The sequence below is a fragment of the Sinohyriopsis cumingii genome, chromosome 11 (assembly GCF_028554795.1).
Source record: "Sinohyriopsis cumingii isolate HCF-2022 chromosome 11, ASM2855479v2, whole genome shotgun sequence".
NCBI classification, from domain to species: domain Eukaryota; kingdom Metazoa; phylum Mollusca; class Bivalvia; order Unionida; family Unionidae; genus Sinohyriopsis; species Sinohyriopsis cumingii.
Genome location: NC_142971.1, coordinates 43,062,365 through 43,085,078, shown reverse-complemented (window position 1 = coordinate 43,085,078; position 22,714 = coordinate 43,062,365). Strand labels below are relative to the sequence as shown.

Here is a 22,714-nt window from a genome sequence, read left to right as displayed (position 1 = left end):
TTTTCTTAAACAGATTTATTTCTTAAAAAGTAATCCTCATGATTGCTGTTGAACTGTAATAAAATTTTCTGTACCAAGACAATATTAATCCCTCTCCAAGATACTTTCTAGTATATGACTAAATGAAAGTTACGAGAAATAAAGTCGTTAGCTCCAAGGAATTTCTGCAATTCTTGTACAAGATTGCATTCAGCAATTGGAATTTGTTTCTGCTCGGCACACTGCTCTATCATTGTCTTGCATGTACAAAAAAGCTTGGGCCATTATCATACTCTCTGTACTGTATCTGAAACTTCGACTTGTCATGAAAACACATTCCAAATGAACTAAAAAATGTACTAAAAGTCACATGTGGCCAACAATATATGTTACACTATGATGATGAAGTTTGACATAACATGGTACATTATTACAATGAATAGCATGCTCTAATGTACTGAATAACATTATAGCATCTACTTGCAGATGAGACCATTTTTTAAATTCTAGGCATACATTTTCATTACAACTGTTACTTGTTTTGCAGCGGAAAGAACCAATTTCTTACAAAAGTTCCCGTTTCTTGAAAAACATCTACATACAAATCCAACACTGAAAACAAAGTTTACAATTTTTTTAACTGCTCAGCAGTTAAGTGAATATGTTCATGTTTGGGTCCTAATTTGTTGGAAGAATTCAAGTAACAATTTATTGTGCAGACTTTATAAATGCTAGAACCGCAAATAAATGGCACAAATCATTTAACTTGTGTACAGGTCTCAGTAAAATAGAGCTATATCATCGATTTATATTCTTACATGACTTAGATGTACCTTGAACTTGGCACAGATAAACAAAACCTTAACAAAAATCTAGATGGGTAATGCATCTCAACATTAAATGTACATTTTTGTATTTCTTCATGGCCAACTTCATCAAATATACAAACAGTAAAGAATCTCGAGTTCAAAAGTCATTCTCTCAACCATGTATGACCTCCTATGTAACATCTGAGCAAAAAATAAATAAGCTGTTTGTACTCCACACAAAATATTTGACCATTAAGTCTTTTATGAGCTGCACAATAAATGAGGTGGAAAGTTGACATTACTATGAGAAGCGATACTAAATTTAAAACAGAAGAGTGCCCATTCCTCCCATTTCACTCTGTTCCTTCACAAAGATCTCAAAGTACTGATAAATAATTGTTACAGCCAACAAAATTCCAGTTCCGCTACCAATGGCACCTGAAAAGAAAGAATAATTACATGAACTTACTAATAACCATTCTACAACAGGTATCAATCCTATAATGTGCTGTAGCAAAAATATTTTCAATTGAAATTGTAATACACTGATGTGCATAGAGTTATTCGTCTACATCAATCCAACGTGGGGAGGTGGTGATGCCAATTTTTTTTTTAAACAGGTACTAACAATAGGTCATTAAAATAAAAAAAAAACAGTCCCTGTCCAATGATGTAAAGATATGATAACTTACTTTAAACTTTTAACTGCCAAGTGCTAAAACTATCTCCGATAATATTAAGTGTCAAGATTTTCAGATTAGCCACTGCGGCTATATTGTATGTGAGATTGGCACAAATTTCATTTAGGATAATCTAAACACCATTAGAAAACTTACCAAGAAAGCTTCATGTTTATATGACCATGCATTCAGAAGAATTTGAGAGAAGATTTTCAATATGTTCATCTGACAGCCTCTTTGAGGTCAGCTTGGCATTAATTTGATTCAAGACCAACTACACATCATAATTAATCTCCTGTTTAATTATCTCTATGTTAATATGACTTTCCATTTTAAACAGTGGTTCTTAACCAACAGGTAGGGAGCAAAAAAATGGTTTGTCATGCTGCTTGTAGTAGGTCACAGAGATCAACCTTGATAGTTTTAAAATTTTAAACCCAAGTGGGACTTTTTTTTAGCATTTGATGGGTGGCAAGGCTAACATCACAAACCTAATCTGGGTCATGCCCAAAAAGATTAATAATACAGATTTAGACGCAGCAATAACAATTTTCAAGAGAGCTGCCATTTAGACTGCAATGGGTGTCAGATCAGCACCATTTTCATTGAGTATCATTAAACATCAAAGGAAACCTTCTGGTGAGCTGTTGTACTGGCCATAAAGAAAAAGAAGTATTTCAATGAAAATCCAATGCTGATATGACTTGCTTCTTCAGAGCAGCAATAACACGACTTTCAAAACGGCGGTTGTAGTGGCCGTACTGGAACATCAGATTAGCACCATTTTCATTTACAATGAAATGAAAGTCTTTTAGTATAAACCCTCTATTGATATGATCGTCCTCTCAGGAGACGTAGTGATAAGAAGATTTTGGTTGCCATGGAGTTCATACTGGATGACAGATCAGCAACACAGGTTTTAGTACCAACTAGGCGTTACAAGAAGTGTTCTTGTGATACACCAATGTCTGCATAGACTTTGTTCAGGAGGAATACCAGATACAATGCATCAGTCCCACTTTACATGAAATTAAAAATTTATTTTCTGATCATTATGTCAAATTAAATGAATAAACATAGCTTACTAGGTACTGGATGAAGAAAACTTAACATCTGAATGGTCAGTCAGAATTATGTCAATGAGGAACTAGTCAAATTCTCTTGATGAAAAAAAAAAATGGATTGTTGTGCAAAGTGAAGAACAAAAAAACAATGTTAAAAATCGATAGATCAAACCTACCTAGGAAATCAGCTAATACTGATAGAGCACCAATACACAATCCTCCAAAAGCAGCAGCTGTTGGGATGTATCTGTTAAGTTCGTGGATCATAGACTTTTCTCTGTGGCCTCTCATTACCATCTGCTGCTCCTTCAACTGTTTGGCAACCTAAAATCACAACAAAAATCACAAAGATGTAAATTCCTCACTCGGGGCTGTTCCATTTAAATATACATTATACCCATGGAAACCACTTTTTAAAATCTATATGCCAGGGTACTGTGATTGCTCCAAGAGTTCTTATGCAAATGATAAAAATTTATAACTTGCATATATGAACAACTACACCACAGTAAAAGTGCCTTCCATGGGTCGTAATTATATTGTACTGGAACAACCCTCAACAGTATCATTCTCATATACAGAGATATAAAAAGCAATACTCAATTCACTGTAAACTTCCAAGGTAATATGACGAGAGTGGACTTGTATGCCAGTCATAAAATTTCTTAACTTTTTGCTTCCTCAAATATTACTTTCTTTTACCTGTCAGAGCATGTTTCAACTCTTCTGAAAACACTGCCTATATGATACGTGTGGATTCCTGCATCGAACTTGCATGTACAACCACAGTATTTATTGCTTCTTGATAAAAACGTTTTTTCTTTAGTCAGCATGCTTTTCAAAACCAATTACCACATTCCTTCACACTAAAGCCGCACAAAATATAAAAAAAAGTTGTATCATACATGGTTAAGGTAATAAATCATATTATTATGGGACTATATTCCTCACAATGCTACTTTATTTAGTTCACCCATTTCTTGACTGACAAGAACCAATTATACCACGATTTCATGTACTGCATACCTTAATTTTTGTATTTGGATTTTGTGCAGAATATGGGCCATGATCATACAGCCTTGCCATCCTGGCATACAACTGTATCATGTGAAAACAGCTGTAGCATTGTACATGCTCTTGGCTTATACGAAAACCGTACGTTGTTAATTTGTGCTTCACGTAGTAAAGCACTGATGCTAACTACAACTTGCTGCAATCTTGTAAGAATACAGGTGCATCTTCTTAAGGCCTTTTTTAGTTTTTATTTTAAGACCATTTGTGTACAGTTTCCACTTACATCTTTAGCACTGGACCCTGATACTTCAATCCAGGTCTTTGAGAAGAAGGCACAGGATCCTAGCATGAAGATAATGTATAGTACGGCATGGATAGGATCTTCTACCACATGCTGTAATGTTTCTGGTGGAGACAGGTAGTAACATAAACCTCCAATGGGATAGGACCTGGCTGGGCCACCACCTCCAACATCCTGAAAAATTATAATTATTATTATCATTACTATCCTAATCATCATCACAATTTCACATTTAAGTGTATTTTATTGTTTGCCTGCCAAACTACAAGACCAGGAGAACTTATGGTATGGCGCGATGTCCATCATTCAATCCACCAAGCCTTGTTTCTGACAAATTTGGATCCAACTTGGAATACTGGTTTAAATTCGCAAGACTTCAAATACTGGATGAGCATCTTATCACATGTAAGTCAAAATTTAATCCAATCTGATCGAACTTTTAATAAGACATGATGCAAAAGCAATAGTTCGTCCCCTTAACATTCTTAAAACCGAAACCCAACTTCTGTAAATGCATTTGCCTTTTGTTCCGAACAAGCAAAAATTAATGAAAACGTGGCTAATAAAAAAATGACAGATTAAATCCTCTTTGAGAATATGAAGTCACAAAAACATAAACCATTTTATTCAGTTGAAGCTGAACAAGCTACAAGCACCTTAAAATGAATCTACAAGAACTTTTAAATTTTACTCACTTTAATTACTGCACTGATCTCAATAAGACCTATAAAATGTCTCGGTATAGAAGTGTCAAGTTTTCTATCCCTGTGAGAAATATATGCAATGCAGCAGAATCTTGATCAAACATGGGTTGCATATTCAGAAACTTAAGAAAAAAAAAGGTACCAAATATTGTGGTCTATTTTTTATGAGTTTCAAAATAAGAAAAACAAACTTACAGCCCAGACTCCAAGAAGATTAATAATGAAGTTCCCATGAAACTTGGTTGCCAACATCTGGAATAGAAAAAAAGCATTGCAATCAATTAATGAGGACTATACACTAGAGAATGTTTTTAAATTTTTGATTTACTTATTACTGGTACAATCTCCAGACCACTCTCCACACAATTTCAAAGTAGCTATAATATTATAGATCATTATTTACATGTACAAATTCATACAAAATAGTCAGTTGCCAGAGTTCGTCTTTGGGAGAGATTCTTAGGTGCCATTTCCTTGGTATGAGACTGTCAGCAATGCATTTTAAGTACCCTAAAACCAACAAAAATCAAATATTGAAACAGATCTGGATTACAATGAAGTATATTTTCAAGATGTACACACAAATGTGTTGAATTCACTTCTCAATGATAAAGGTGTACTTTATTTACAAAAAAATGAAACGAGACACAACTAGGCAGAGTCCATAGCAACTGGTCATCTTCATCCATATCTGATAGAATATCAGCATCGTTTACCTAATACTGAAAGACCATTACCTCATTTACCAGGATACAGGATAATTTCTGTCACAGTAGATCAAATTCACTTCCATTATCTGATAGCAAATCTGCATAATTTTAAAATACTTTTAAGCCCCTTAGGATAAAGCACTTCAGTGAAATTGCATCATAATTCTGTTCAGCACTTTTTGAAAAGTTAAAAAGTTTATATTTTTAGTAACCAAGCCATATCTGAATGGTTGATAGGCAGCACTGGTATCTGTATGCACTTTAGACACTTAATATATCGGATAACCATTCAACTAATTTCTCTCTTAAAACTTTAAAAGTAACAGCACAGAGAAAGAAAAGTCAAACAGGGAACATAACTTTCAAAACAGAACCTGGTATGTCAATCCATTAATAATTCAAAAGTATCTAAGCACATCTTAAATGTGTTACAGGCATGACGGGACAGGTGGATATACATGAGCAACACCATATGTTCAATCCACAGATATAGCAGTGGTGATGGGGCATACAAAGTGATAACTGATGCAAGTTTTACATATAAACACGTGTTTACCTGAGAGATAACATAAAGGTTAGACACCAAGGCACTCTGAAGAATGATTGGTATGTTAGAGGTGTAGAACAATTTGATTGGGTACGAGCTGTACTGGCCTCTGTAGCGAGCAGACTTGATTGGTAGATCAACTCGGAATCCCTGAAAATGGAAGGTTGATTAGATTACTGCATCCATTATAAAATACTCTCTTATCTACCAACTTCTGATATTAAATCAAAGACAACAAAGTTCTTTAATCGTTCTGTTCCAACCCTAAGCCAACATTAGTAACTTAAGAGCACTTGTTTCTGATATCTATCATGCACATGTAGCAGATTTATTCAAAGTGTTCAGAAATTATATCATAACATCGCATATCACTGTAGACATATTTGTGTACAATCTGCAATAATTATGCTTATTTTAAGTATCAGTTTTCATGGCTGAGAAACTTACATTTTTGTCTATACTTAAAATGCATGGATTGTGATAGAGATTGTTTCTACAGAAGAATCCGTTTGTTAGGTCTTTAAATCTGTACTTGGCTGCAACCTTGAAAGCCACAAAAATTGGTATTCCATAAAGCACTGTGAATTCACGTTACACCATATGACAAAATGTGAGGTTAATGTTAATGTCTTATCTGTATTTACATGGAGACGCATTTTAATACTGAAGTGATAGATATTTCAAATGTGTGTAGAAAGAACAGAATATGAATTATAAGACTGTGGCAAACTGTAACAAAGACAGGACTTGTAGAAAATCTTTCCATTAATAATGCCAGCCAAAAGTACAATCTGATTTATAAATTATTGACTTGTTGGACAAGGTAAGTCCATTATTCTAAAATATGACCAGCATATTTTCATGATCACCCAAAGTTTTGAGTCTCTAACTGTATTGCCCCCACTTCCAAATATATCAGACCCTGTTCATGAGACTGGGTTAGATTACTGAAACTGTACTGTATGTTATATGCATGCCCCATTGATGAACTAACCTGGAAGTAGATGACAACAGCAAAGACAAAGATGGTAGCCAACAGGTTCATCAGGTTGGGCAGGTTAGGCCTGTAAAAAGCCTCTCTCAGGGCCCTCACTTTGTCGCCCTTTGTGGCAAGCAGGTGGAATAAGGCAATGATTGCTCCCTCAAATTCAGTACCTTAAATGAAAAGACAATGAAATTTTTAAAAAACCGCAATTTAAAAAAATGCAATTTAGAACAATGTTTCTATTAGAATTGCAAATTACGATTTTAAAGATTATCAATCAACCTAAAATTTTGGAATCTAACATCACTGATTATAGACAAATTCTATGCACCTGTTTTTTTTAAAAATATTATTTTTGTCCCTTGGTAAATAGTTTCCAAACTCTGAAACAATTTTTTACTTAAATATAGTTTGATGCAATGTACAATTTAAGACCAATAAGAAAAGCATTTTGTTATTTGTAAAATATTTTGTATTACTCCAATGTCATTATTTTGAATGCAGAATGCATAATACACTGTTTATCATTGATAAATTGCAAGATTCATGCTGAAAAGGTTTGGAACAAGGTGTTTCGTGCAGATCTGATCATTTATATCTAAAAATTATAAAAATATTCAAGATAATCTGATTGAAATTTATATCTCCCATATGATGGAGATCCGACAGGCATTGACTTCCTGTGTTTAGTAGCCTATCGATGAAGCACCGCATTTCACGTTATAACCTGTAACAATACATTCTGAATTATATCTTTCGCTTCCAATACTATGAAAGTAGCAAACTGACTGTCGAATCAAAAGATCAGCAGGACATATCCAAGTGGTGGCCATCTGGTCCACTTATTAGCAAATCTCAGTTTTAATCGATAAACAAGGGTTAATAAGCCTGTATGATCCCCATTAACATGACTATTGAAACCTTTAACACAAAATCATGTGGCAGAAGTGCAATCCTCAAATACATTTATGCTGAGAATGGAATTGATTTGGTGATATTCCATAAATGGTCAAAGGATAGCACAATTTTCAGGCAAATATTTTTCATTTTGACACAAAAATCTGTCTCTGAATCATAATGAGGCAATATCAAAATTTGTTTATTAAACTGCTGTATTGTTAAAATTAAATTAATCAACTGGACATATTAAACCAGCATAATTAAAAACCATTCTGACCAATACATTCTGTACATGTTTACAGACATTTTACTTTTAAAAAGTTGCTGTAGGTTTATTTCAAACGGGTGACATGAATTTTTCATCTTCTTCAGAAAGATTTTTGTCATTTAACTTATCTCTCAAGTATTTTAAAAATCTGAATTTAACAAATACCGTAAACATGTGAAAACTACTAACCTGTGTAAAATTTAGCTGAGATGGTCACATTACAATTATGACCAGATTTACAATTGTTTTTAAATTACAACAATTTCACAGTCAAGCAAGAACTACACATTTTTACTGACAAGAATAAATTCAGTTGTGATAAAATTTTATTTTCAGAGTTAGTCTAGGGAACTTTTAATAACATCTGCAAGTAATTATAAACTGCTCTCCCTAAAGTAAGTATTTATTAGTATTGGAAAGTATAAAGAAAGAAGTACTTCTATTTACTTGATCAAAACAAATGCAAAACAAACTTGTTGAAAGTTCGGACTTTTCAGTGAACAAACAAATTATCTCAAAACAAATTCCTTTTCATTCAAGACTGTTAAACCTGAGTCAGTACTTGCCATTTCAATTTGATGTATTTATCATGGGCCAATACGTAACTTGTCTCAATATGAAGAAATTCTTGATAGCAAACAGTCTGTGTAAAATTCTTAACACTAAATCTTAGCATAGGCATTGCTGATGTCATTGTCACCAAAAAACTGATGATTTTGTCTTCAATCTGCCGATGAAGGTATAAAAAAAAATAATAGTTCACTTAAAATACCTTTTCCAACATTAACTGTAGCAGGACTGAAGGCCTTCCAGACGATGGTTTCACAGATGTTAGTTGCAATGAAGAGAGAGATTCCAGACCCTAGACCATATCCTTTCTGCAGCAGCTCATCAAGCAACAGGACAATCAAACCAGCAACAAACAGCTGTGGGGTGGAGAATCAAGAATACTGTCAAGTTAAGGCAACTAATAAGCTTTTTAAGAAACAAGAAACTTTTGTAAAAAGCATTATATGCAAAAATTATCTTATAGTTTTTGAAGTAAGTGTAAAAACAAGCATTTTTAAAAAAGGCTTGAAACATTCTTACTGCATTTAATTTTATTCATTTTATAAAATGTGATATCTAATAAGCACTAATGTAAAATTCTGTATTTACCTGAATAATGATGAGAAGGCAAACCCCAGCGCCAATGTCTGCAGGATCTCCATACATGCCTGTCATCACGTACACAATGGCCTGTCCAATGGTGATGATCATACCAAACACTGGGCAAAAACATACAGTTTGAAAACATTCGTAAACTAACATGTACCACAATTTATCAATGACTTATTACTTTCATTTCTAATAATCTTATACCAACTAGTTTTAAAAAAAGTACTGACTCGTATTAAAACAAGAGTACCATCAACAGATATCCGCAAAGTTCTGTAGCTGTTGATGATGGACAGCTCAAGTTATTGTGCTGATATTTTTTTTTTTACTTCAGTCACAACTTCATCTTTGACCACAATTGATAGGGTTCTTTCTTACGCCAAATGCAAGCAACCTGCAAATTTGGTAACTAGATGATTGCATGGAAACAACTTTCTTCCCCCAGAGACCATGACCTTTGGCATTCTTACTCTAAAATCCATAAAATTCTTTTTTTATGTCAAATTCAAGCCATACAAGTTTGGTAAATACTGACCATGATTTTTTCTTCTTCTTCATCCAGTCAGTGATCATGACACATTAGCTTTTGACCCTCAGGTTAACATCGTTATTTCTTACCACAAATGCAAGCAAAAACCTTGGAAGATGGACCAAATCATACCATAATAACTCCAACGTATGGATGGTGTAGAAAAAAAAAAATCATTAGCATTTTAAAAATGCATTTAAAAGTTGGGATTCTTTTGTCTCTAACTAAAGTATTAAAAAAAGATCAAAGGCAGTCCTGCACCACAACAGAGTATGATCTACAGTGCTCCCAAAGTAAAACTTGGTTTACAGATTTAACTACCTTCGTGTAAACTTGCAACTTTATTTACATGTACATGCAAAACTTCCTCACAAATGCAAGGGCAAATACTGATATCTTTGTTTAGATGTATTTTTGCTATTCACTGCATGCATAACTATTGAAATCATTTATTCTTAAATTACCACAGACTCTTTTTAAAAAGTGTGTGTAAATAATTTTTAAATGACCGTATGTCATATGCACTTTTTGTTTTTATATGTTGATCAACATTTTGTCAGGTTTGAACTATTTATTAGTCTCATAGGTTTCATTATCAACCCCATTAAATTTTTTTTACATAAAGATGTTAAATTAAAGAAAAGAAACACAAGATGGAAAAGGAATGAAATGATTGTCAGAAAAGCAAATTTTACATTACATATTTGTACACATAAAACACTCATTACTGCTACAAAGAATACAGATTTTTGCACAAAACACTAAGTGCCTATTATGTGGATTGTTACTACGTTCCATCAAGGTGCTTTCTCTTGGTTACAATACAAAAGTTTTAAAGCACAACCAAACATGAGTTTATTGTCACTTGGAGAATATGCACAAGAAAAAAACAATAAATGACAATCTTGTTGGCTTGCATGTAGACACTTAAATAATTTCCCAAATAAATAGGATAAAGTCTAAAAACATTTTATATACAACTGTATCACAAGTTGCTAATTAGTTGTTAAGGAGAAATGGACAGACTTACACTTCTGTGCACCATTAAAAAGAGCTCTGTCCTTAGGGGTGTCGCCAACCTCAATGATTTTGGCTCCTGCCAACAGCTGCATGATGAGACCAGAGGTCACAATGGGGGAGATACCAAGCTCCATTAATGTACCTGTTCAAATAAAAAACAAATTTATAATTTATTATAACATTCGTCCTTAAACATTTCTTTTATTTTAGACTCTGAAATTCTAACCTAAGATTTTGAAATCCAGAACATATTTGATCGAAGTAAATTCCTGAGATGCATCCCTGCACAAAACGATTTTTTATATATACACATAATGATCATTGTCTACGTACATCAAAACTACTTAATTTGATTATCATACTGCCAGAATACACCAAGATCATCCAGTCTGGCTTACTTTATTTGCGGTAATCCCAGATGATGTGGACTAAAAACAGTACTGATTACACTCAGTGATGTCGAAATTTTGAAAATAATACGGTCTAAAGCAGAACAGGTTTCAGGTTGGGCAGAAATCATTGAATATTGACCTGCTTAGAAAGTGACAGTATCTGCTGTATGGCTGCACAAGGCATGCTGATTTTTCACTTTTCTAATTAGGCTGATTTATATTTTATCTTGTCTGCCCAATAGTGTAAGCTCAAATTCCGATACCCACATTTATCCTGAATCAGATTTACATTTTGGCAAGGAAATGTAGCTTTAACCAGTTTTACATGTGGATGCTTAACACATCATTTTCTATGAAAATACAATACTTACATACTTTAAAAAAAGAACAAGCTACAAAGTGAACGAAATTCCACTTGCCATGACGAAAACTGGCTGAGGGAGACAAAGCTTTTTTTTTAGAACTGAAGAATCATGGCAGAAAAGTAATTTAAATTAGAAGCTTGGATTACAACATACCTCTGTTTGATGCCAAGATAACTCTCATCCAGTAGAATGGGTCAGCAGAATCTGAAGACATGATCCCAAACAAGGGAATCTGAAAAATATTTAGCAATGACAGACATGTAAATGACAATCATCACTCCATTTCAAACTTTTGACATGATCCCAAACAAAGGAATCTGAAAAATATTTAGCAATGACAGACATGTAAATGACAATCATCACTCCATTTCAAACTTTTGACATGATCCCAAACAAGGGAATCTGAAAAATATTTAGCAATGATAAACAATGACAGACATGTAAATGACAATCATCACTCCATTTGAAACTTTTCTGGAAACTGAGCTATTGCAGATTCAGGTCACAAAGCCTAAAAAACTGGGTGACACAGAATTTGAGACCCCTGTGTTTCAAATATACGAGGTAATTGGAATTTTAAGATTAAGAACAATTTATATAATTTAGTAACTATGTTCTGATAATAATAAAGCCTAATTCTTACAAAATTCCTAATATGTGGGTTGCAGGTCTGATGCACACCCAGACTGGCTACCAATCTGTGTCCTTGGGATAAACACTTAGCTCACAATTCCTTGGCGGATATGGCCACAGCCATTAATGTTTTCAAAATACAGGTAAAAACCAATATGAACTGACAGTAATATTACTGCCTACTGTACATTTTCCATATTTCTTTCTGTGTTTCTCAAGATATGTACCATTAGCCAAGTTCAGTTGCACAGGTCAAGCATTACAAAAGACTTTTAGAACTAATACTGTTTATAGGCAGTAGGCCAGACTAGTATAACAAACACTGGCACTCAATGTAATAAGTAAGCTGCAATCTCAAAATCAAAACAGATTATACTCTAAATTTAAACGTAGGTGTGGTGATCACCATTTTTTGTTTAAACTGCAGTGTTGACATGTAGTCATAAAATGCTGATATCATTTTGCGTAATGATTCTTGAGGGTGCTTGATGCAGACCATACAACATTTTCAAAAGCAAACGATGATATTTAGTTACAAATTCTACTTTTTTTTCTCTTGCAATCTGAAGCACTAATAATCCATCAAAACTACTAATCGTGTCCATGACAGAGCAAATATTAAAAATTTATAAAATTGTTATTAATTTCTATAAGTCAGTCAAAATCTTTTTTTTTAAAAAAGCAATGGCTATGGAACAAGTCCTAAATATCGTTCTTCCCAGTTAATGTTTCTGATGAATCAGGCATCTTTAAAAACAATACAGCAGACTATGTCTGTCTGAACTATAACTCGTACAGATTTACTCACCTGGCAACACACCAAGAAGATGAAGAGGGTGATAGCTGTCCATAGTACCTTCTCCCTGAACTGGATCTGCATAGCAAAAAAGTCTTGAATAAAGGATAAATGACAAAAAAAAAAAAATATATATATATATAATGTTAGATGATTCGCTAATTATTATCCATTCTTCAGGGAAGTTACATCTGATGGCAGTTTGTAGGTGTATATATTTCACAATGTACTTTCAATTTCTCCACTGATATTCTGCCCCAAATAGTGAATCTTTGCTAGTGGTTTTAGTTATAAAATCCATATGTACAGGTATAAAACAGAAGAAGTGCTTAAAAATCAACTTTGGTGCTAACTTAGTACCACCTGGATCCCTCAAATACACACACAATATTACAGAATACCAGTGAAATCCCAGGCCTTTTCAACCTGAAACCAAATACTCCTCTATGAATGAAATTTTCATGTGGAAACAAAATGAATTACTAAATTTAACCAATATTTTACCTGAACTGATAATGTAATGATTGTTCTCTTTAACAAGTATTAATTATCTATTTCCAGAAAGAGTCATGCAGCAAGCTTTCAGATTTAAAAGCTTTTGATCAGGTTAGGGTTATTTCAAGTACTCAAATGACTTTCAGAGCCAGAAAGAGACTAGTTACAAACAAACTTATTTTGCAATAATTTTTTTTCTCACTCTGACAGAAATTCAGAGTTCAGCATACCCCTTACACACACTATTATGTAACTATAAATTAAATGGATCAAAGTATATAAATGACAAAGTCAACACTTACCTTCCTGTCCGGTTTTGAAATCTCTGGCAAAACTGCACAAAATGGTTTCACAAATTCCAAGAATTTTACTGAAAAAGACAGAAAGACATTAGGCCCTAAAATCTCACCCTGACCTCAAGAAAAACCCCACAACTTTTGGCTTTTTTTTAAAAAGGGAAATAAAATTGTGAAGTTATTTAAATACCCAACTGTTCAAACTTGAGGAAAAAAAATGTTTATTACATCATCCCCGAGGTCATATTCATACAAAGCACTTATTTGATAACTCTTAATATGAGCCTCTCAGTGATGAAGATTCACCATTATAAAAGATTTATTCCCTTTATTTAGAAAAGGACCATGCCAATCAATATTGTGCAAAGCAGAAAAATGATAATACTAGTTTTACAAGAATAGCGTTACATAAAACATTTTTCATTTTATGTCCATATCTCATTATGTAATTATAATGAATTAATACTGCTATACCTGTACCGCCAGGTTCATACCATGGTATGCTGACACAGTAATGTACTAACACAAGGCTGGGGTGAGTTGCATGGCATGGACAGGACCCCATAGGTCTTGGGGTGGCAAAACCCCTTTGGGCCATCATTGACACCCTGGGCACCACTTACCCATAGTATGCTACTGTGCTGATCTTTTATGTATATATAAAATGATCACGATACTGGTGTCTGAGTAGCAGAAATAACAGAGACTAAGTGGGGCCAGGGTAAGTATTTACTCAAATTTGGCAAAGCTAATACTGCAACTGAAACCGTCTTGAAAGACCACCCCTTTTGCCAAAACACAGTCTCTCAAAGCAGTGGTATTGCTTTTTTACAGATATCTTCCAAACTTAGAAGATTAGGATATCTGTTAATTGACTGACAGTGCCCAATGATTGTTTAAGCAAAAGACTAATTACATGTGCCTGGACACATCGCTTTGATAAACACTGCTCAGCAGTTTTAATCCACTGCATTTCAAATCCTTCTGCAAAATGCTTGGAACACTTGCATTTTATTGTACACAATATTAAGAATACAAAATTCCATGTTACTTGTCATAAAATACTCATTTGTTTCTGTGTCATACACAGATAAACGTTTTAGTGATTATCACATAATGTACTTTTCTGACTGACTCTTTCACATGAAGTGCGAGGCCACAGATAAGCACGATCTTCTGGCTGATATAAAGTAATTAATGTGTTCTGTTTTTATAAAGAGGCAAACAAAACATCAAAGAGACTGAGAAAATTTAAGAAATGAATCATTTTATAAGACATTAGGCAGGAAAACAATGGAAAATTATTAGCTTCATGCACCAGAACTGATTTCCAGACTGCTGTTTATGCTTATGTGTTGCTGGTTTCACCTGTAATGTAAGTGCTTTGTTAATGAAGTTTCTCATTACAAGATCATATCAAGGCAAAGACTACTGGACATTTAAAACAATAAACTAATGAAATTTATATGGGTCATGGAAGAAGGTTAAAAAATTAAGGATTCTGATCTTAAACCTGCTGTGGATAAGATGAAATTTGTTTCAGACAATAATAACTAGTATCCTGAAAAAAGTGAACGGAATATGGTATGTATTTTGCTTTTTCCAGTGTCTTGGCAACTATTTTATCTGAAATGGAAATAAACTAATTTTAAAAAATTAATACAGAAAAGAAAACATACTCTCTTGCCTGATTCCTTCTAGCTGCACACAAAATTAAAGAATGGCATGGTAAAGCCACTGAGAACTGTTGTAATCAAACATTACAATTATTACTGTTCTCAACTGCTAACAATTTTCATCCTCTGATGACAATACTAAATAACTGATACTGAAAGAATATTATCTGATAACTTATATATATCAGTAACCAAACCATACATGCATAATGTGTTGAATTATTGCAAAGAAATCAAAAAGATCATTGAGACTCGTTTCTTTTAGTGCTTGGACATTTTTCAAAGATGGTATCATGGACTGCAAGTGTCAAAATTCTTTGCAGAACCCTGTTTATTTATCGGTGATCTTCAATGGATCTGTAATTTTGCCTCACGATATGGTATAAATGTGACATAACCTAATTCAGTTGCTGTATGAAAATGTACTGTGTCATCTTGTATGTAAATACATATAACCTTGAATGCAAATGGTACTACACTCCTCGCATACCCTCACATTTATTGGTAGCCCCCTATCAATTTTAAAAACAAAATGTATCAAGTATATAATAAATGCACAGAAGGTACTCATTTCAATGACTCATCATTTCTAACCTATCTTGAAGGGGTCCCTAACACTTGAATTATCGTTGCTTCATTGCTAATGGAAGCTCTCAATGGAAACAAGCAAACAGACTGCTAGCTATCCATTTATGTTTCTAGAATAGACTATTTCAGAAAAACTGTCATCTGCATCCAATATTTGCAACATCTAGTTTTTATATTTTAAAAATAAATTAAACAAATAAATATGAGGATTTCATGTATACATGTGTTCAAAGAGATGTAAATCCAAAATTTACTTACAGCATTATTGCGATGTTCAAAGATGAACTAAATCACATCTGTTGCTCGAAAACAAGATCAGATTGGTCCAAGCATATATGACGACTGTACTGCTAAAGAAACACCCTTCTGATTTGAAACATCAACAAGATGACTGTTTTGGATCCCCTCAAGATGATCAGGTTATAACTTGTAAATCAGTGAATGAAATAACCAAGTTTTGTGCATTTTTTTATGTCCTTGATGCTTTGTTATTAAAATGAGTAAAAACAAACTTCACAATGTAAACCATTAATTCATACAAAATTCCATCCACAATTTTAATCCAAAATGGGGAAATGATCCATTTCAATCAACAACAAAAAGATACATAAAAGCAAAAATTATTTGGCACCATCTGGAACACTCAGAAGTGCAGATTTCACAAAAAACGTCCAAAGGAGAGGCAAACATATGCTGTGAAAATGTACGATTCATATAAAAGGACAAAGTTCTCAAGAGAAAAAAATCTCTGAACTAAAACTAGTCTCTTAACTACAATAAGGATCTGGATTACTTTTCTGTTCAAAATGGATAGTCTACCTACAAGAAATAAAGCCGCTACCATTGTTGCATCAAGCACAACAATCCTCATGTATAATTCGCTTAATCAAAGTATTTCTTATTTTCCTTAAAAAAAAGGAAAACGATTAGAAGAATTTAGTCCACACTCTTACATTTTAATTGTGAAAACCTATTGCAAGTACAAGCCTATTAAGCGAAAACATGTTCAACAAGGAGCCACGTCGGCATACAGTTTTAGTTATCACCGGCAAGAACTTTTGGGTAATCACATCAATAAAATACACAGGTCAACTCATAAATAAACACCTTTAATTGGCTATTATACTTACTACCCATCCTTACTGAAACAGACTGAATTTAGTTGTTGATCATACACGTCCAGTCAACAAGTTAGTCAATCTTCTCTACCAATGTGGAGATTCTATAACCTCATAGGAGGAAGTATCGCTGTAAAAGAAAGGTCATGTGACTGTTGACGTTGACATAACTTTTTTTGATCTATGAACTTTAATTTACTGATTGAAAATTAAGTATATTAAATAGAAAATGCGTTAAAAAAAGAAAAATAGGTTTCTCTGTATAAAATCGAGAAAATTTTATAGAATTAGGAAAAACAAATAATAAAAAGAAGAAAACGACTAAGCGGTGATATTGGTAAATTCATCATAGTAGATATGTTCTCAGGATAGTTTACTACAGGATATTCAGTACCATATACATGTAGAGTGTAGAGATATTGTCTCTGGTGTAGATTTCAAATTCCCATCTTGCATAAGTTAAATTAGAAGGAAAGAAACAATAAATTCATTTAAGTAAACATCACGAATATATGCTAATTTAATGGAGTCTATCATAATAATACGTGTAAACCGTCGTTCTAAATTTACTTAAGTTACCTATTGGAGAGTATGTCGAATATAAAAATAATTTTATGGGGCTTTCGAAGGACTTTCTTTCTTGTTTGATGTTGACTCTCTAGGTCTTGTAGCATGGTAGATGGCTCACGATCACCAATGTCTCCTTCAAATTCTCTAGCGTGAACTTGTCAACACTTCTAAGAGAATCTTTAGTGACACAAATCGTTGTCTTCGCTTGCCTTTTAGTTCCATTTGTGGAAATGTGTAACTATTTCATGACAGTAGATGATTTAAATTTAATATGACTAAGGTACACCCATTACCCGTATATGAAAAGCACACCCGACATAAGTTTGTTGACACCTCTTAGCCCTTTCATAGCACGTCTTGCTTTTTAGGCCTTAGAAGTGACACCCTGTTTTACTAAATATGTATGTATTGTATGTGTTTCCCTGTCCACTCATACAGTGTTTTGATGTTTATTTGTTTTAGATTAATACTAACATAAATAGTATACGAATTTTGCAGGGTTGCTGTTTGTTTTGCTCATCATATTGTTTTAGTTTCTTTATCCCATAAGCTTTACGAATATTACGTACTCCCTTCCCTTGGCGTGGGTTGGCCTTGAGCCTGGTTTCCATTTTCCCTTAGCTTGGAGCTTTAGTCTGTACTCCCCACCCCATGGAACATTTTGTGCCACGGATGGGTTTCCGTCCCTGTTCCCATTGGCTGTTAAGAACGCGTGGTGACTTTGCCAAAGTAATGCTGTCCTGTGATTGTAGTTTATGTGTATGTTTTGTTGTTTTTGTTTGTGTTATGGTGAGGACTGGCGCTATCTTGGTCGAATCATGTATTGGTCTGAATGCCCTATCTATTCCTAGAATAATATTTTGGAATATATAAGGATTTAAGCGAAAAGGAAAAATAATAATGTCTACTTGTTGTGGTCTGTATTGTGTGTGCTTATATTCATTTCTATTTATATTGTATTGTGTCGTTCCCGTGTTATTTTGAATTGTATTTTGGAAGAGGCATGTTTTTTTTTTCTTTCTTCTTTTTTATTTTTCCTCTCCTGTGAGTTTGGATTTAATATTGAATAATTTGTTGAAGAGTTCAAGTTTGGGAATTGTAGGGTGATTTACTACAGATGTGGGAGGCCCAAAATTTACGATTCTCTTGAGATGGCTCATCTAAGGATGGCCTTTTGGTATTTGAGCTTCCCCCTTCTGTTTTCCATGTATCAATTACTGAGTGTTTGGGCAGGTAACGTTAGATAAGTAGGATGCAGTCGTGGTGGTACGCGTTTGCTGTATAGCATTACTAGAGAAAACGCTTATTCGGTTTCAAACCAAACAGCAGCAAAGGGTGGGGGGGGGATGGAACCCACAAAAACAAAATGGCGGTCAAATTTTTGTTACCGATCGCTAAACCCTCTATTGTGGAATCAGACAATTTTATGAACAAGAGAAAAAGAAAAAGTTTGCGAATGACCGAAATTTATACAAGACTCAAAGAACCACCATACCATAATCTGATCTGAGAAAAAAAAATAGCAAAATGAAGGGGCGGGGGGATGGGGCAACCGACCAGTGGGCAGTAGTGAATGGGGTCACCCTACGTACAATGGGAATTAGCATTACAGGGACCCCTGGGTCACTCTACGTACAATGGAAATTTAACATGGCGAAAAATCGTGGGTCACTCTACGTACAAGGGAAATTTAACATGGCGAAAAATCGTGGGTCACTCTACGTACAAGGGAAATTTAACATGGCGAAAAATCGTGGGTCACTCTACGTACAAGGGAAATTTAACATGGCGAAAAATCGTGGGTCACTCTACGTACAAGGGGAATTTAACATGGGATTTTTTTTTTAAATTTTAAAAAAAATTTTTTTTTAAAAAGGGGTAGGCAATTCAAAGACTATCTCTTTTCGAGAAATATGGGGGCCCTGAAAAGGGCCTTTGGGTTTTTTCTTCTTCTTCTTTTAACTTCTTAACTTCTTCCACCATCCTCTTATTTTGTCCATCATTCCTTTCTTCTTTTTCTTTTCTGTTTCCGGCAACCAGTCCGGGTGACCCATGGCTCGGAACTTCTCTTGGATTTTCATCCAGTTTGCATTTAGTTTCTCTAGTTCTTCCTTTTTCTTTCTATTTTCTTCTTCTTCTTTTCTTTCCTTTGACCACTTTTCTTTGATCTTCTTGACCTCTTCGGTCAGCACATTCCTCATTACTTCTTCCGCTTTCTTAAGCTTGTCTAAGCCCCACTTCACAAAAGACCAATCTGTCCATTCCACAATGTCTTCTAAAAAGCACCTTACACTTGTCACATAAACTATTGCTTCTTTCAACTTACCCACTTTCACATACGGTGGGTTAATTAAACCTCTGATTCTCTTCTCCTCATCCTCTATCATTTCTTTTACTATATCGATGGCTAAGTGGAGGCTGGTTACTTGTCTTGAGACGAAGTCTTTTGTCACTGCATGCCTCCATTCCTGTTCAAGCCTTTCTGCTACATTCAATCCATCCACCATCCAATACCAACTTCCCATAAGGTTGTTGTACAAAGCTGAAGCTGCTGGCATCTTCTTGTTTGCTTATTCCGTAGAATGGGCTCCAATGGCAAACACTGTTAGTTTTATACTTAAAGCGCGAACGTGAAGGAAAACATCCCCCTAAAAACATAAAATTGATATTACCTAGATCATGACCTAACAAAGCGCTTACGTGAAGGAAAACATCCCCCTACTTTCTCATTTCATATAATAAAACCCTAACTTTACTCTTCACATACGCTAAGAAACCCATAATCTACTATTCACACTAACTTACCTGAGCTCTTACAAACACAAACACACAAACGCACAAACTCATACCCTCACACTATCTTAAAAAAGAGTTAGTGTTTATTTTCACACTACTCTACCTACTCACATTGGCAAATTAATAGTTATTTCTTTTCTAGACTATTGGGTAGCCCTGAAAAGGGCTGTTTTTTTAAACTCCAGATGCACCTATCTAATGGTTGCACCTTCCTGGCCTGGCGCCGCACACGCATCTTCTTCCCCAGTCTTCTTTCACCTTTCTTCTGGGGAGCGCAGAGGGAGGATGATTCGCTTCAGCACCCCAATCCTCTGTTTCAGGAATATTAAACGACATCATCTCTTCTCTTTTCTTTTCCTCCTCTTCCCTCTGTCTTCTCTCCTCTTCATCCTTCTTTATTCTTGCTTCTTCTACTATAGCCTCCGCTGATAGTTCGTTTACTATCCGCCTGGCATATTCCAGGTGCATCTGGAGTTCTAACAGTTTCACTATTCTGCTAGTCATTCTTCTGGCTGTGTTGATCAATCAACAAGGGTAGCTGGACTGCCGAACGAGTTTCAATTTATACTGAAAGCGCGTACGTGAAGGAAAACATCCCCTAAAAACATAAAATTCATCTTACCTAAATCATGACCAAATTAACAACAACGCGCGGACCTAAAAGAAACACTCGCTCACTTTTTTATGCTACCCATCACTTCAATAGACTATCCACATACGCAAAGCAATCCGATATAACCCTAAATATACACCTCAAACAGCCCAAAAAACAAACATCATTTTAATCTACTATCCACACCAACCTACTTTATCACTTACTAACACAAACACACCAACACATACCCTCAAAATTTTTAAGAAAGAGTTAGTGTTTATTTTCACACTACTCTACCTTCACACATTGGCAAATGGATCGTTACTTCTTTTCTAGAGTATTGGTTAGCCCTGAAAAGGGCTGTTTTTTTTTTTTGTTTTGCTATGGCATTCTTTTTTAGTTTCTAAGAATGCGATGTCCTCTGAGGATAGACTTTCTGGCAATAGGTCTGCTTCTTCGGAAAGAGAAGAAGAATTCTTTGGTGTCGATACGACAATCGACAAAGCCTCTGTCAGCTTCAGGTTGCTGCTGTTGCTGCTGCTGTTGCTGTTGTTGCTGCTGTCTCTGAAGTCTGTACTTCTCTGTCCATTCTTCTTTCTCCTTGTTCATTTCTTCTCTGAAGAGCTCTTCTATCAGGTCTTCAGTGATTTTTAACATTCTCACATTCTCTATTTCTTCTGGCTTCGGTATCAGACTGTGTCTGACCCTATGCAAATTCACGTAGGCTTCGTTGAGCTTAGCTAGTTTGGAGCACATCTTCTTAGGAGGACGAGTCGACAATGGATGGCTAGACTGGGAACAACCCGGTTCTTAAAGTTAAAGCGCGGACGTGAAGGAAAACATCCCCCACACGGTTTTCGAGCTGCAACGTTCATGAGAGGGATAGTAAGAAATGAAAGAGCATCAATCCAATATTCTTATAGCTAAACAAACCACAAAGGCATTTTTTTCAAAACACAACATTTTTATTCAAAAATCACTTAACACTAAACAACAACAACTCTAACATTTTTTAACATTAATCCAACACTATAACATCTAACAATTTTTTTCAAATCACAAACATTTTTTTCTTCAAATACGATCTACTTTAAACAGGGCTGACAACGTTGTGAATGAAACTGTGATTTCCACTGTTGGAAATCATTAGGCCATTGATGGACACTACGTTTCCTAGCTTGAGACAAAAGATAAGCATAATGGTCACAAAACCATCGATCTACTTTCACATCGTTTCTAGCAGAAGAACGAGGATCAAAATGAGTCACTAAATGTTCTAAGGAATAGCCCAGGCTGCGATGATGCAGAAAATACACACAGTACTGTCCACACACCAAGGAATCTGTGCCTTGTAATTTCACGTTATTGAATCGGGTGGTTTGAGCATTTCTTCTCATAAAGTCGATGATATCGTCTTCCAAAGGGGGCAATCCGTACGAATCGAAATATTCCACACATCCTTCTTGAGGAAAGTAGACGGCTACCCAGTGGGTTCCTGGGAGATGACTTTCGTCCGTGTTGATCACGTAAGCTTGATGGTCTTTAGGTTTGCGATGAGGGAGTTCATCTTTAGCACAGACGACAGGATTCCAAGAAGCCGTATACGAACTATGGTTCAAAAGGTAATAAAGTTCCCAGGTATCCATTGATTTGTGTTTTTTTTCTTCTTCACAGGTAATAATAAGTCGTCAATTCGATCCTGACTTTTTGCTTGAAAATGTCTGAC

At 34.7% G+C, this 22,714-nt stretch overlaps 1 protein-coding gene across 1 annotated transcript; it reads right to left on the bottom strand.

Moving 5' to 3' along the window:
• LOC149788021 (protein transport protein Sec61 subunit alpha) lies at positions 1 to 17,194 on the bottom strand. The gene is made up of 13 exons (XM_089974292.1): positions 17,040 to 17,194; positions 13,652 to 13,719; positions 12,867 to 12,932; positions 11,579 to 11,657; positions 10,679 to 10,810; positions 9,120 to 9,229; positions 8,734 to 8,887; positions 6,803 to 6,963; positions 5,818 to 5,958; positions 4,747 to 4,803; positions 3,830 to 4,021; positions 2,709 to 2,856; positions 1 to 1,226 (listed from the first exon to the last, which is right to left on the bottom strand). Exons 1-13 carry the CDS (start codon positions 17,044 to 17,046, stop codon positions 1,111 to 1,113), a joined length of 1,431 nt encoding a protein of 476 aa, XP_089830418.1. The 5' UTR covers positions 17,047 to 17,194; the 3' UTR covers positions 1 to 1,110.
• Between the last annotated feature and the right edge of the window lie 5,520 nt (positions 17,195 to 22,714).

Excerpts from the sequence above, each read along its gene's own strand:
- LOC149788021 (XM_089974292.1), bottom strand. Across the intron at positions 9,230-10,678 it reads TTTTAATGGTGCACAGAAGT|TGTTTGGTATGATCATCACC; the intron begins GTAAGTCTGTCC and ends GTTTTTGCCCAG. Across the intron at positions 2,857-3,829 it reads CAGGGTCCAGTGCTAAAGAT|GTTGCCAAACAGTTGAAGGA; the intron begins GTAAGTGGAAAC and ends TTGTGATTTTAG.